General features: G+C 49.5%; 1 protein-coding gene across 1 annotated transcript in view; it reads right to left on the reverse strand.

Annotated features, from left to right (window-relative positions):
• Positions 1 to 16,235, reverse strand: part of DPY19L1 (dpy-19 like C-mannosyltransferase 1) — a 286,868-nt gene that overhangs the window by 127,293 nt on the left and 143,340 nt on the right. Inside the window, exon 13 of the mRNA XM_030204533.1 lies at positions 1,466 to 1,546. Within this exon, the coding sequence (XP_030060393.1) occupies positions 1,466 to 1,546 (81 nt within the window). The remainder of the gene's footprint in view (positions 1 to 1,465; positions 1,547 to 16,235) is intronic.

Here is a 16,235-nt window from a genome sequence, read left to right on the forward strand (position 1 = left end):
CAGAGACTGTGTTATGTAGTTTACTTGTACAGGTTAGACAGCTAATGAGTGAAGGGAAAAAGTCATCAACATGCAGTTTGATCTCTCAAGTGCTTTTGATGTGGTGGACCACAATTTGTTGCTGCACATCTTAAGCACTATAGTTCTAACAGATAGTCTTGAAATGGTTCAAGGGTTTCCTTGCATCAAGACTATATACTGTAAGGATGAATCTCCCATTCTTTTTAATATTCTTATGTTCTCACTTTGATCCCAATTTGAAAGGGCAGGATTTCAGTTGTTATATATGTTAATGATATTACTGTCTTAATTCCAACTTCTACCAGCATATCTGAAATTAAACTGGGTATAGAAAAATATTTTTCTCTAACATGCACTTGGATGCTTAATAATCGTCTAAAATTTAATAGCAATAACACAAAATTTCTTCTAATTGGGTCCAAGGAGACTACTGAAGAGGTGACTTCTTGTGTAACAAACAATATGATGTAAAAATTATTGTCCTCAATGAAAATTCTGGGCATCATCTTGGATCAGAAATTAACAATGGAAACCCAAGTAAATAGCCTTGCTAGAAATTGCTCTGGATTATGCATAATCTCAGAAGAATTCAGAAGTATTTTTATCAGGACAAGTTCAGAGTGGTTGCCAAGCATTATTGCTGTCTAAGTTGAATTATTGCAACATTATTTATTTAGGTTGCTCTAAACAATTACTAAAAAAGTTGCAGACCACACAGAATGCTGCTATTTGGTTAATTTATTTTATCGGATTATATCCCACACATGTCCGAGTCGAGGACTCAGTTCTGTGTGGTTTACATTGAATTAATCAGAAAAACAGTTACAGATTGGGATGGCTTACATTTTTAGTCAAATATACATGTTCAGGTTAGAGGTGTGGGGGGGGGGGGGGGGGGGGGGAGAGAAAAGAGGTTAAAAGGATATTAGCATATCTAAGGGTGTGTGCGGTAAATATGAACTGGATATGGCTTGTCGTGAAGTCTGTCGTTTGATGCTAAGTTGGATCGATTAGTAGGAATTTCTTGTACAAAAATGTTTTAATGTTTTTGTTCATTCAGACAAATAACACCTCACCCATATCCACTTGAGCTTGTTTGTTGTTCATTGTGTATTCCAGAGTATATTAACTGAGCCAGAGCCACTTGATCACTCTGTGTTAATTGTCACACAAAAGACGTCAGTCAGCATGTCTGTCACAAATCAAATAAAACCTGCATGCATTAATAAAAAATACATAAACAAATAAATAATGGCCAAGTTACAGTTGGTTTTCCCAGCCAAAGCACATAATGTCTTGAAATGGTATCTGTCTTTGTTGTGGGTCTGAGAAAAGGCCTTTTCTAAGAGGTTCAAGTGCAGCGCAAAATATGAGAGCACAAAAGCCTATAAACGCAGTGCATAAGAATACATTAAAATACAAGCTTTTAACATGCTGTACTTACATCATCTGCTACACCTAAGATGTAGGATGTCAATAGTTTTAAGATAATTGTTCCAAGCAACCAGGCAAGACCTTGTATGACCTAAAATATCAATAAAATACATTACTGTATTTAAAAATAGAAAGATAATACAACATGATTGGCACATTAAAGGAAAGTAAATCATTTCCCCGAAGTACCACTTTTATTGATTCACATAAAGTAAATCTTAATTTTTGAGTGCTGTAATAATAAGTTTTCTGAAGGTGACATTCAGAATGCTATCAAGCAAACAGTAGTCAATAATTTACTCACTAGTCTGTTCATTTTTATCTTAGGTAACAGTTTGCTAATAGTGAATTGATCAGTCAGAATTCAGAGGATAGATAAGTAGACATTTGTGAATCTTGAAAAAAGCCAACCTTCATAAAACTATTAGAGGTAAATAATGATCCATTCTTCAAAGCTAAGTATTCACGTATGTTGATAAAGACAGCAAGCTTATACGTATTTGCAAAAGATAGCTGAGACCTATCACATGGAGATAAAATGGGACCAGAAAGAAGTGCAATTGTATACTTATAATTTTCATTTTCTGACTACAGAGGAGCAAAAACTTATATAGACTTGCCATGTCAGTTTTGTAGCAAGATAGAGGACTATTCCAGGCAGGGCCGCCGAGAGATTGGGCCGGGCCCGGGACAAGGCCGCCCCTGCCCCCCCCCCCCCCCCCCGAGGTCACGGCTGCTCCCCCCTCCACCAGACCGGGCCCCTGCACTATATGTAAATCCTTCAAGAGGTAGTGTGTCATGATTTAGGCTCTACACTTTTTCTGATGTTTTGGTACTACCTCAGTAAGGTCAAAACACAATCTCTCCACTGCAAAACACTATACACAAACTTGTGCAAAAACCCACTCATAACCTTACCAAACCATAACAGCACTAATTCCAAGGACAGGACGAGCTACAACCTTATGCATGGAAAGGCAGCACTATAATTACACCGGGCTCTAAAACACCAGTACACAACCTAATGAAAAACAAAACAAAAAGGGCTGCAAATACTACACACTAGCAGAATACTGTACCTTATCACACATGAAAAACACATGGCAACAGATATGACACAAGGAACTAGAAATAAAAAAAAAATATGAAGGCAAAATACTGAACTAGAAAGTTACCTGAAGAAGTCAGACTCGGCATGCAGCAATACTAGAAACTTACATGAAAAACATCACAGATACACATTTCCAAAAGCTGACATAAAAAATTCTGACTAAAATACTTTTTTCTACCTTTGTTGTCTGATCATAGTTTTTCTATTCGCTTTGGTCCCAGTGTCTTCTGTTTTATGCAGTATCTTCTTTCCATTTGATATTTTTTCTCTCACCATGTCCACCATCCTCCTGTGTCCTTATGCGTCCTGTCTACCATCTGTAGCCCAGTCCCTATCATTCCTCCAGTTTCAGCATCTGTCCTGAAAGTGTTCCGATCCAGCCCTTAAATTCAGCAATTTCCCCTCCATCCATGAGCATTTCTCCTCACTCCCCTCCATCCATGTGCATGTACTTCCTGTCTTCCCTCCCCTCCATCTATGTCCAGCATTTCTCCTCTCTCCCTTCCCCTCCATCTGTGTGCATCTCCTTCCTTTGTCTTTCCTTCCCTTCATCCTTGTCCAACATTTCTTCTCTCTTCCCTGCCCTCCACTCCATCCATGTCCAGCATTTCTCCTCTCTTCCCTCACCTCCATCCATGTGCATCTCCTTCCTGACTTCCCTCTCCTCCATCCACCCATATCCAGTAAATTTCCTCTCTCCCCTGCCCCCTCCAATCATCCATCCATGTTCAGCAATTCTCCTCTCTCCCCTGCCCTCCCCTCCTGTCCAGCAATTCTCCTCTCCCCCTGCCCTCCTATTCAGCGATCTCTTCTCTCTCCCCCATGCCCCTACCCTCTTATCCAGCGATCTCTTCTCTCCCCCTGCCCTCCCCTCTTGTCCAGCAATCTCTTCTCTCTCCCCCTGCCCTGCCTTCCCCTCTTGTCCAGCAATCTCTTCTCTCCCCTCCTATCCAGCGATATGTTCTTTCTCCCCCCTGCCCTCCCTCCGAGATCCAAGGCCCCCCTCCTTCTCTCTGAGATTCAAGCCCGCCCTCCCTCAGAGATCCAAGGCCCCCCCTCCCTCTGAGATCCAAGCCCTCCCTCCCTCAGAGATCCAAGGCCCCCCTCCCTCCCTCTGAGATCCAAGGCCCCCCTCCCGCTGAGATCCAAGCCCTCCCTTAGAGATCCAAGGCCCCCCTCCCGCCCTCCCTTCCTTCGAGATCCAAGGCCCCCTCCCTCCGTCTGAATGTCAAAAGCGATCTTCTTACCTCGTGGTTACAGCGCGAGCAGCACGCAGTGAAAAGCGTGCAGGCTGCGCTTCAGCCTTCCTTTGTCTGTCTCTCAGCTGAGGTTCCGCCCTTGCAGAAACAGGAAATGAGGGCGGGACCTCAGCTGATAGACAAACAAAGGAAGGCTGAAGCGCAGCCTGCACGCTTTTCACTGCGTGCTGCTCGCGCCGCAGCCACAAGGTCAGGTAAGAACAAGAAGATCGCTTTTGACATGATTCGGATGGAGGGAGGGATGAGGGAGGGACGGAAGGCGGGCCCTGGAACTCGGAGGGGAGGGACGGAGGAGCGGAGCTATGGGCATGCGGCGCCGGGCCCCCCTGGAGGCTCGGGGACTTTTGTCCCCCCTGTCCCCCCCTCTCGGCGGCCCTGATTCCAGGACTTGCAAGGAGGGTGTTGAGCACACACAGATGGTTTACTGTGTGCCTCTAGACCTAATGCTTGTCAGTTCACTGTATAACCCAGGAGTGGGCAACCTCGATCCTCGAGGGCTGCAACCCTGTCAGGTTTTCCCCAATGAATGTGCATGAGACCTATCTGCATACAACAGAGGTACTGCATGCAAACAGATCTCATGCATATTCATTTGAAAAATCCTGAAAACCTGATTGGGTTATGGCCCTAGACGATCAAGGATGCCCACGCCTAGTATAGCCCAAGAAATATCTTTAAACAGAGTATGAAAAACTCACAAATGGAGTTTTGTTATGAGAAAACTAGTAAAAAAGCCCCGTTTCTGATGCAAATGAAACGGGGGCTAGCAAGGTTTTGTTCTGTGTGCATGTGGGAGTGTGTGTGTCCCTGCTCTCTCTACTACTACTACTACTTAGCTCTGAATCCTTCACTGTTACAGAGAGAGCGATTTGATTTCCTGCTTTGCTGTGTTTTCCTTCACTGACTGTTTGTGTTACAGAGAGGGCGGGGCAGACACTCATGGGGAAACCAGATATCTCTCCCCCTTCACACTTCCAGCTGGAGGCTTCATAGAACGTTGGTGGTGCCTTTTATATAGAGAGATGACAGTTATATGAAAGGTACTTCATGTAATGCAAGCAAGAATTGTGATGAACATGTATACCATGGAGGAAAGGAGAAACAGGGGTGATATGATACAGACGTTCAAACATTTGAATGGTATTAATCCGCAAACGAACCTGTTCCAGAGACGGGAAGGTGGTAGAACTAGAGGACATGAAATGAGGTTGAAGGGGGCTCAAGAAAAATGTCAGGAAGTATTTTTTCACAGAGAGAGTGGTGGATGGGAAAATTAGGTTCTTACCTTGATAATTTTCTTTCCTTTAGTCACAGCAGATGAATCCATTAACTGATGGGTTGTATCCGCCTACAAGCAGGTGGAGATATAGAACACTGAAAGCACATAGTGTTCCTGGACGCCCAGCCCCCTCTGCCTTCAGTATATGAAATTTCCAAAGCATAGTGAATAAGAAAGGCAAAATAACATAAACTTTCCTCACAGAGAACAAACGCCCATGAACCGGAGCAATAACCAAACAAAGGAGGGACGTTGTCAACCTCCTGCAATAAAAACAACATGTAGTAACTCTGATAGCTTGTCTTCAAGTACTCCTGATGGGGCACAATGTCTATAAGCAACATCTGTACAAAAACTAAAGTCAGACAGAGAAGGATCACAGATTCATCTGCTGTGACTAAAGGAAAGAAAATTATCAAGGTAAGAACCTAATTTTCCCTTCCTTGTCATCAACAGCAGATGAATCCATTAACTGATGGGATGTACCAAAGCACTCCCTAAGTAGGGTGGGAACAGGCAACTCCGCAAGCAAGCACTTGTGCTCCAAAATGCGCATCCTGCTGCGCTGCCAAATCCAGCCTGTAATGCTGCACAAAAGAGAGCTGAGAAGCCCAGGTAGCCGCACGACAGATCTCCTGAAGAGAAAAGACACCTGTTTCAGCCCACGAAGAGGACATTGCCCTCGTAGAGTGTGCTTTAAACACTTCAGGCGGTGACCGCCCTGAAAGCAGATAAGCCGCAAAAATGAGTTCCTTAAGCCAGCGGGCTATAGTGGCCTTAGACGTCGGAAACCCCCGTTGGGGACCTGCCAACAGAACAAATAAATGATTAGAATTCCTAAACTCATTTGACATCTGCAGATACTGCCACAGAGCCCTGCGGACATCCAAAAGGCACAATTTCCCAAAGGAGTCCGGAAACTCCTCCTTACAGAAGGAAGAAAGAAAAATGGGCTGGTTGAGGTGAAAAACTGAAACCACCTTAGGCAGAAAGGAAGGCACCGTACAAACAGTTACCCCGGATTCCGAGAACTGTAGAAAAGGATCCCGCGACAGGAAAGAGCATGAAGCTCAGACACTCTTCTTGCCGACGTCATTGTTACTAAAAAAAAAAAAACTGTCTTGAGAGTCACATCCTTCTCAGAAGTCCGTTTATTTATTTAATTTATTGCATTTGTACCCCACATTCCCCCACCTATTTGCAGGCTCAATGTGGCACATAGATTTGTTAACATTGTCATTTCATGATATCAGATACAGTTAGTAATGTGTGACGATCAAGGAAGGGAAGAGATAAGGAGGAGGAGAGTGATTAGGGTATTTATAGAAGGTGGGCATTCATAATTGAGTGGTTGGTGAGGTGACTTAGTGAGGCTATTTGTTCTCAGTTGTAATAGGCTCAAATGGAGATCGCTGGAGCGCCTTCAACACGAGCCCCAGGTTCCAAGCCGGACAAGGCGACCGGAAAGGAAGACGGAGACGAAGTGCCCCTCCGAGAAATCGGACAATATCCAGATGAGGAGCAAGGGACAAGCCGGAGACTTTCCCCCAGAAGCAGGCCAACGCTGCCACTTGAACTCGGGAATTGTAGGCCAGGCCCTTTTTTAGCCCGTCCTACAAAACGTCCAGCAAGAACGAGACTGTCGCCAGAGTTGGCGACATAGTTTGGCGTACACCACGCCTCAAAAGTGCGCCAGATCTGAGCATAAGTCGCAGAGGAAGGCCGCGTGCAAGCCTGCAAGACCGGGCCAATAACCTTATTAGAATAGCCCTTGTTCCTCAAATGCGTCCTCTCAAGAGCCAGACCGTAAGACCAAAGCAGCAAGGATCGTCCCTAGTCACCGGACCCTGAACTAACAAGTTCGGAACCCGAGGCAAGGGAAGAGCTGCGTCCACCAGCATCCGCCAGAGATCCGCGTACCACGGACGCCTTGGTCAATCCGGGGCGATGAGAATCACCAATCCTCGGTGCAGACGAATCCGAAGTAGTACTCGCCCTATCAAGGGCCAAGGAGGGAACACATACAGGAGGCCCGAGGGCCAAGGCTGAGCCAGAGCATCCAACCACGCCTTCAAATATGCTGTGGTTACACCACTGCTCAAAAAACCTTCACTGGATCTTACTTGCCTTTTCAACTATTGTCCCATCTCCCTCCTACCGTTTGCATCCAAGCAACTTGAAGGTGCTGTTCACTGCTACTGTTTTGAATTTTATCTCAAACTATTCTTGATCCACTCCAATTGGCTTTCACCCCCTACATTCTTCAGACACAATCCTTGCCAAAATCTCCAGTGACCTGTTCCTAGTCAAATCGGAGGGCATTTATTTCATTTTCATCCTTCTTGATCTATCATCTGCTTTTAAAAGTACTAATTACACTTACTCCTTGACATTGTTTCATTTGGATTTTGGGGGTCTGTACTGTCTTAGTTTTCATTTTTTCTCTCCCATAGCACTTTTAATTTATGCTCTGGTCGATCCTCCTCAACTGCTATTCCACTGTCAGTTGGTATACCTCAGGGCTCTATCCAGTAGTGTTTCTTGGTCGACTGCCACCCGGGGCGGATCACCGCTGCGCCCCCCACCCCTGTGCAGCATCGTCCGCTCCCCCTGGGTTCAGTACGACCACCCCCCCAGGTGCATGACACTCCACCCCCCATGGGTGCAGCGCCCCCCCTTGGCGCATCACCTTCATGCCCCCCCCCCCCCCCCCCGAGTGCATTCTTCCTACCTTCTGGGGTACTGGGAGCAGCCGCGCAGCTGTTGGCTCCGCTGGTTCCCTGCTCACTCTGCCCTGGAATAGGAAGTAACAGTGGCAAGAGTAGGGAACCAGCAGAGCCGACAGCCGTGCAGTGTTAATATGTGTTACAACTAGAGACCCCTCCACTGGAATAGTGGTGGGCCGAGCTCTAAAGCCTAGGCTGCTAAGAAGCACTGACCAGGCCAGAAAATCTAATGATGGCTTTGCAGCTGAGTATTTGCTGAAGCAGGGCCCAGCTGGCAAGCCTTATCAGGATCTAGTGTAACATCCAAAAACAGTGCAAGGGCCAAGATGAAGGAATACATGGCTGGAATAGTAAAGAGTTAGGTCAAGAAAATGGAGTCCCTTTTTATAAGATGGAGTCCTTTTCATGAAATATGGATACTTGTCTCTGCATTTTAGACAAGTTGTTTACAACTCAGGATGTGACAGTTATTAAGAAATAGGTAGAAGGGGGAGAAGGGCTTCCGATCTGCGGTCAGTAACTAAGATTTGCATGCTAAAATATACAGTATTAATGAGCAAAACGGCTATATGAGGTGTCAAATTGGGAGGAGTTTGGAGAATTCCCCAACTCTACCCAGAGGGCAGAACTACGGTCGGTTAACCTAAGATCTTGACTGATGAGCGTGCCAGATTGATTGATTGAAGTACCAGTTTGTAAGAATAAAGATCAATTCTAACACTTGTCTTCCTTGTCTGTATCCATTTCTTGGCTATATACTTATTCCTCTGAATACACCTACACAGACAAATTATTCTTTATAATATTCACATAAGCGAGGAAACTCCTACCTATTAATGCATTATGTGGGAGAGCAGATACACAAAGATGTTCTTAGATGTTAGGAGCCAGAAAGCTGAGGTCCTATTTAACAGACTTAGAATGAGCCTTCTGAAACCCTCTCTTCACCTCCGTGGGCAAGGGTCCAACGGGGGTCTAGAGAGGGGTAAATAAAACAGCAGCTTATCCCTGCACCCCTCCTGCAGCGTGCACCAGGGGTGGACCACCCCCACCACCCCACCCTTGGTATGCCACTGGCTCAATCTTAGAACCTTTTCTCTCCTCTCTCTATAATTGTTCCTTGGTGCTCTGCATCTCCTCCCACGATTTTCATCTTTAGGCTGATGACTCCCATATCTACCTCTCTACACCTGTAATTTTACTAAGAATCCAGGCTCAAGTCTCAGCCTGCTTATCTGACACTGATGCCAGGATGTCAGAGCCTCCATATGAAACTGAATTTGGCCAGAACTGAGTTTCTGATCTTTCTCCTTAAACTCACCTCTCAACTTTCTTTATTCTGTATTTCTATGGATAATACTGTCATCTGTCTTTCGAAAATGAGCTGGTTAATGTCTGAGTAATTTTTCGCGCCCCCCCCCCCCAAGCAACACATGTCTCCTCACCCCCCCCACCCCCGGCCACAGTATAGCGAATGCTACATACCTGTAGAAGGTATTCTCCGAGGACATCAGGCTGATTGTTCTCACTGATGGGTGACGTCCACGGCAGCCCCTCCAATCGGAATCTTCACTAGCAAAGTCCTTTGCTAGCCCTCGCGCGCCCGCGCGTCTTCCCGCTCGAGCCGGCCAGTCTCGTATGTAGCAAAAGAGAAACAAGGGAAGACTCAACTCCAAAGGGGAGGCGGGCGGGTTTGTGAGAACAATCAGCCTGCTGTCCTCGGAGAATACCTTCTACAGGTATGTAGCATTCGCTTTCTCCGAGGACAAGCAGGCTGCTTGTTCTCACTGATGGGGTATCCCTAGCCCCCAGGCTCACTCAAAACAACAACCATGGTCAATTGGGCCTCGCAACGGCGAGGACATAACTGAGATTGACCTAAAAAATTTACCAACTAACTGAGAGTGCAGCCTGGAACAGAACAAACAGGGCCCTCGGGGGGTGGAGTTGGATCCTAAAGCCCAAACAGGTTCTGAAGAACTGACTGCCCGAACCGACTATCGCGTCGGGAATCCTGCTGCAGGCAGTAATGAGATGTGAATGTGTGGACAGATGACCACGTCGCAGCTTTGCAAATTTCTTCAATGGAGGCTGACTTCAAGTGGGCTACCGACGCAGCCATGGCTCTAACATTATGAGCCGTGACATGACCTTCAAGAGCCAGCCCCGCCTGGGCGTAAGTGAAGGAAATGCAATCTGCTAGCCAATTGGATATGGTGCGTTTCCCCACAGCCACTCCCCTCCTATTGGGATCAAAACAAACAAACAATTGGGCGGACTGTCTGTTGGGCTGTGTCCGCTCCAGGTAGAAGGCCAATGCTCTCTTGCAGTCCAATGTGTGCAGCTGACGTTCAGCAGGGCAGGAATGCGGACGGGGAAAGAATGTTGGCAAGACAATTGACTGGTTCAGATGGAACTCCGACACAACCTTTGGCAAGAACTTAGGGTGAGTGCGGAGGACTACTCTGTTATGATGAAATTTGGTGTAAGGGGCCTGGGCTACCAGGGCCTGAAGCTCACTGACTCTACGAGCTGAAGTAACTGCCACCAAGAAAATGACCTTCCAAGTCAAGTACTTCAGATGGCATGAATTCAGTGGCTCAAAAGGAGGTTTCATGAGCTGGGTGAGAACGACATTGAGATCCCATGACACTGTAGGAGGTTTGACGGGGGGCTTTGACAAAAGCAAAAGTCTCATGAAGCGAACAACCAAAGGCTGTCCTGAGATCGGCTTACCTTCCACACGGTAATGGTATGCACTGATTGCACTAAGGTGAACCCTTACAGAGTTGGTCTTGAGACCAGACTCAGACAAGTGCAGAAGGTATTCAAGCAGGGTCTGTGTAGGACAAGAGCGAGGATCTAGGGCCTTGCTGTCACACCAGACGGCAAACCTCCTCCATAGAAAGAAGTAACTCCTCTTAGTGGAATCTTTCCTGGAAGCAAGCAAGATGCGGGAGACACCCTCTGACAGACCCAAAGAGGCAAAGTCTACGCTCTCAACATCCAGGCCGTGAGAGCCAGGGACCGGAGGCTGGGATGCAGAAGAGCCCCTTCGTCCTGCGTGATGAGGGTCGGAAAACACTCCAATCTCCACGGTTCTTCGGAGGATAACTCCAGAAGAAGAGGGAACCAGATCTGACGCGGCCAAAAAGGAGCAATCAGAATCATGGTGCCTCGGTCTTGCTTGAGTTTCAACAAAGTCTTCCCCACCAGAGGAATGGGAGGATAAGCATACAGCAGGCCCTCCCCCCAATTCAGGAGGAAGGCATCCGATGCTAGTCTGCCGGGGGCCTGAAGCCTGGAACAGAACTGAGGGACTTTGTGGTTTGCTCGAGATGCGAAGAGATCCACCAAGGGGGTGCCCCACGCTTGGAAGATCTGGCCCACGCTTGGAAGATCTGGCGCACCACTCGGGAGTTGAGCGACCACTCGTGAGGTTGCATAATCCTGCTCAACCTGTCGGCCAGACTGTTGTTTATGCCTGCCAGATATGTGGCTTGGAGCACCATGCCTTGACGGCGAGCCCAGAGCCACATGCTGACGGCTTCCTGACACAGGGGGCGAGATCCGGTGCCCCCCTGCTTGTTGACATAGTACATGGCAACCTGGTTGTCTGTCTGAATTTGGATAATTTGGTGGGACAGCCGATCTCTGAAAGCCTTCAGAGCGTTCCAGATCGCTCGCAACTCCAGGAGATTGATCTGTAGACCTGCGTTCCTGGAGGGACCAGCTTCCTTGGGTGTGAAGCCCATCGACATGAGCTCCCCATCCCAGGAGAGACGCATCCGTGGTCAGCACTTTTTGTGGCTGAGGAATTTGGAAAGGACGTTCCAGAGTCAAATTGAACCAAATCGTCCACCAATACAGGGATTCGAGAAAACTCGTGGACAGGTGGATCACGTCTTCTAGATCCCCAGCAGCCTGAAACCACTGAGAAGCTAGGGTCCATTGAGCAGATCTCATGTGAAGGCGGGCCATGGGAGTCACATGAATTGTGGAGGCCATGTGGCCCAGTAATCTCAACATCTGCCGAGCTGTGATCCGCTGGGACGCTCGCACCCGCGAGACGAGGGAGAACAAGTTGTTGGCTCTCGTCTCTGGGAGATAGTCGCGAGCCGTCCGAGAATCCAGCAGAGCTCCTATGAATTCGAGTCTCTGTGCTGGGAGAAGATGGGACTTTGAGTAATTTATCACAAACCCCAGTAGCTCCAGGAGGCGAATAGTCATCTGCATGGACTGCAGGGCTCCTGCCTCGGACGTGTTCTTCACCAGCCAATCGTCGAGATATGGGAACACGTGCACCCCCAGCCTGCGAAGTGCTGCTGCTACTACAGCCAAGCACTTTGTGAACACCCTGGGCGCAGAGGCGAGCCCAAAGGGTAGCACACAGTACTGGAAGTGACGTGTGCCCAGCTGAAATCGCAGATACTGTCTGTGAGCTGGCAGTATCTGGATGTGTGTGTAGGCATCCTTCAAGTCCAGAGAGCATAGCCAATCGTTTTCCTGAATCATGGGAAGTAGGGTGCCCAGGGAAAGCATCCTGAACTTTTCTTTTACGAGATATTTGTTCAGGGCCCTTAGGTCTAGGATGGGACGCATCCCCCCTGTTTTCTTTTCCACAAGGAAGTAACTGGAATAGAATCCCAGCCCTTCTTGCCCGGATGGCACGGGCTCGACCGCATTGGCGCTGAGAAGGGCGGAGAGTTCCTCTGCAAGTACCTGCTTGTGCTGGAAGCTGTAAGACTGAGCTCCCGGTGGACAATTTGGAGGTTTTGAGGTCAAATTCAGGGTGTATCCTTGCCGGACTATTTGCAGAACCCACTGATCGGAGGTTATGAGAGGCCACCTTTGGTGAAAAGCTTTCAACCTCCCCCCGACCGGCAGGTCGCCCGGCACGGACACTTGGATGTCGGCTATGCTCTGCTGGAGCCAGTCAAAAGCTCGCCCCTTGCTTTTGCTGGGGAGCCGCGGGGCCTTGCTGAGGCGCACGCTGCTGACGAGAGCGAGCGCGCTGGGGCTTAGCATGGGCCGCAGGCTGTCGAGAAGGGGGATTGTACCTACGCTTGCCAGAAGAGTAGGGAACAGTCCTCCTTCCCCCCAAAAATCTTCTACCTGTAGAGGTAGAGGCTGAAGGCTGCCGGCGGGAGAACTTGTCGAATGCGGTGTCCCGCTGGTGGAGATGCTCTACCACCTGCTCGACCTTCTCTCCAAAAATATTGTCCGCACGGCAAGGCGAGTCCGCAATCCGCTGCTGGAGTCTATTCTCCAGGTCGGAGGCACGCAGCCATGAGAGCCTGCGCATCACCACACCTTGAGCAGCGGCCCTGGACGCAACATCGAAGGTGTCATACACCCCTCTGGCCAGGAATTTTCTGCACGCCTTCAGCTGCCTGACCACCTCCTGAAAAGGCTTGGCTTGCTCAGGGGGGAGAGCATCAACCAAGCCCGCCAACTGCCGCACATTGTTCCGCATGTGTATGCTCGTGTAGAGCTGGTAAGACTGGATTTTGGCCACGAGCATAGAGGAATGGTAGGCCTTCCTCCCAAAGGAGTCTAAGGTTCTAGAGTCTTTGCCCGGGGGCGCCGAAGCATGCTCCCTAGAACTCTTAGCCTTCTTTAGGGCCAGATCCACAACTCCAGAGTCGTGAGGCAACTGGGTGCGCATCAGCTCTGGGTCCCCATGGATCCGGTACTGGGACTCGATCTTCTTGGGAATGTGGGGATTACTTAATGGCTTGGTCCAGTTCACAAGCAATGTCTTTTTCAGGACATGGTGCAAGGGAACAGTGGACGCTTCCTTAGGTGGAGAAGGATAGTCCAGGAGCTCAAACATTTCAGCCCTGGGCTCGTCCTCCACAACCACCGGGAAGGGGATGGCCGTAGACATCTCCCGGACAAAGGAAGCGAAAGACAGACTCTCAGGAGGAGAAAGCTGTCTTTCAGGGGAGGGAGTGGGATCAGAAGGAAGACCCTCAGACTCCTCGTCAGAGAAATATCTGGGGTCTTCCTCTTCCTCCCACGAGGCCTCGCCTTCGGTGTCAGACACAAGTTCACGAACCTGTGTCTGCAACCTCGCCCGGCTCGACTCAGTGGAGCCACGTCCACGATGGGGGCGTCGAGAGGTAGACTCCCTCGCCCGCATCGGCGAAGCTCCCTCCGCCGACGTAGTCGGGGAGCCTTCCTGGGAGGTGGCCGCAGTCGGCACCGCACGCGGTACCGACGTCGGGGACCTCACCCCGGGCGATGGGCCAGCCAGCGCCACGCTCGACGGTACCGGAGGCGCAAGCACCGCCGGTACCGGAGGGGTAGGGCGCAACAGCTCTCCCAGAATCTCTGGGAGAACGGCCCGGAGGCTCTCGTTCAGAGCGGCTGCAGAGAAAGGCATGGAGGTCGATGCAGGCGTCAACGTCAGAACCTGTTCCGGGCGTGGAGGCTGTTCCGGGCTGTCCAGAGTGGAGCGCATCGACACCTCCTGAACAGAGGGTGAGCGGTCCTCTCGGTGCCGATGCCTGCTGGGTGCCGACTCCCTCGGCGACCCAGAGCTCTCGGTGCTGACGCGGGGAGAGGACCGGTGTCGATGCTTCTTCGACTTCTTCCGAAGCATGTCACCGGAGCTCCCCGGCACCGACGAGGAGGACGTAGAATCCAGCCGTCGCTTCCTCGGGGCCGAGGTCGAAGGAGGTCGATCTCGGGGGGGCTGTACCGCAGGAGCCCTCAGGGTAGGGGGAGACCCACCCGAAGGCTCACCGCCACCAGCAGGGGAATGGACAGCCCTCACCTGCACTCCTGACGATGCACCACCGTCCGACGACATCAGCAGACGCGGTCCCGGTACCACCGACGTCGATGCAGCTATCCGATGTCTCGGCGCCGATGCAGAGGGTCGATGCCTCGATGCACTCGATGCACTGGCGGCCGAGGATGAAGGTCTGGACGCTGACGACGTCGATGCACTCGATGACCCCGGTGTCGATGCCGACGAAGAGCCCGAGAACAAAACGTTCCACTGGGCCAATCTCGCTACAGTTCTGAGGACGGTGCTCGGCCCCCAGACACTGAAGACACGACGAGTGCCTATCAGTGAGCGAGATTACCCGGGCGCACTGGGTGCACTTCTTGAAGCCGCTGGAAGGCTTCGATGTCATGGGCGGAAAAATCACGCCGGCGAAATCAAAATCCGAAATGACGAAAGTGAGCACCAAAACTTCAAGGGAGAAAAATCTCGACCGAGGCCGAAAAGAGGCCTACCCCGACGACGAAAGAAAACTTACCGGGGCAAAATCTGAAAAATACGGGAAGGGGCAAACGAAACCCGAGAGGGCTTCCGGAGCACTTCCCAAACAGTTTGAGGATTTTCCGAAGAAAAAACACGTCGAAAAAAGGACGCGCGAGGTCGACTTTCCGGGGCTCGACACGGCGAAAACACGACCGTACCGAGTGCGGACGAAAGAAGACTGGCCGGCTCGAGCCGGTTTCGGGCGGGAAGACGGCCGCGCATGCGCGGTGCGCGCGAGGGCTAGCAAAGGACTTTGCTAGTGAAGATTCCGATTGGAGGGGCTGCCGTGGACGTCACCCATCAGTGAGAACAAGCAGCCTGCTTGTCCTCGGAGAACTTGTATTATCAGACTTAGAACAGCATTTCTCTAAAGTTTACCTCTTCCACATGGTGCAATGTGCCCAGCCTCCACCCTCTACCTCAGATGTTTTGAATCCAGTCCTTGGGGCACACCCAGCCAGTTGGGGTTTTCAGGATATCCCCATTGAATTAAATTAGTACATTGAAGTCAATGGGGATATCCTGAAAACCCCAACTGGCTGGGTGTGCCCCCAGGACTGGATTGAAAACCTCTAAGAACAAAACAAAAAATGCCTTCCCACCCCACTCCCTTCCTCTCCAAAACTCTCAGCTGTCCCCCTTCTCACACTACTCAGTGAGAATGTCATGTTTCAAAATGTGCACTTTCCTTTCTACCTCCCCCCTTATATCCCAAAATCCAAAATGAGTGAATCCTCATTAAGTAGAACTAATTCTATGCCATAATTCAACATATATCTCACTCACTCCACTCCCTACCCATCACCACTCTCAATCTCACCAGACAATCACACTTCAAATTAAATTTTCAGCTCATAGTAATTGTTTCCTCATAGCACCTATCCTCCTATCAACATCCACACAAAACAGCTCAACCACAGACAAATCCCACTCACACTGACATTGTAACTGGAGAAAACGAAACATTTAGGGAGCTTCTGTACTCACTTTCTGTGCAGTCCATTAAATCGAACACAACAGTCAAGCCTTCGAATCCAAGCACAAGTGTCCCTCCAGCCAAGGCTGAATAAGCGAAAGGCACACCGCCTCATGAATCACTCAATTCTGCCTCCAACTCCACGTTACA

The sequence above is a fragment of the Microcaecilia unicolor genome, chromosome 1 (genome assembly GCF_901765095.1).
Source record: "Microcaecilia unicolor chromosome 1, aMicUni1.1, whole genome shotgun sequence".
Taxonomy (NCBI): domain Eukaryota; kingdom Metazoa; phylum Chordata; class Amphibia; order Gymnophiona; family Siphonopidae; genus Microcaecilia; species Microcaecilia unicolor.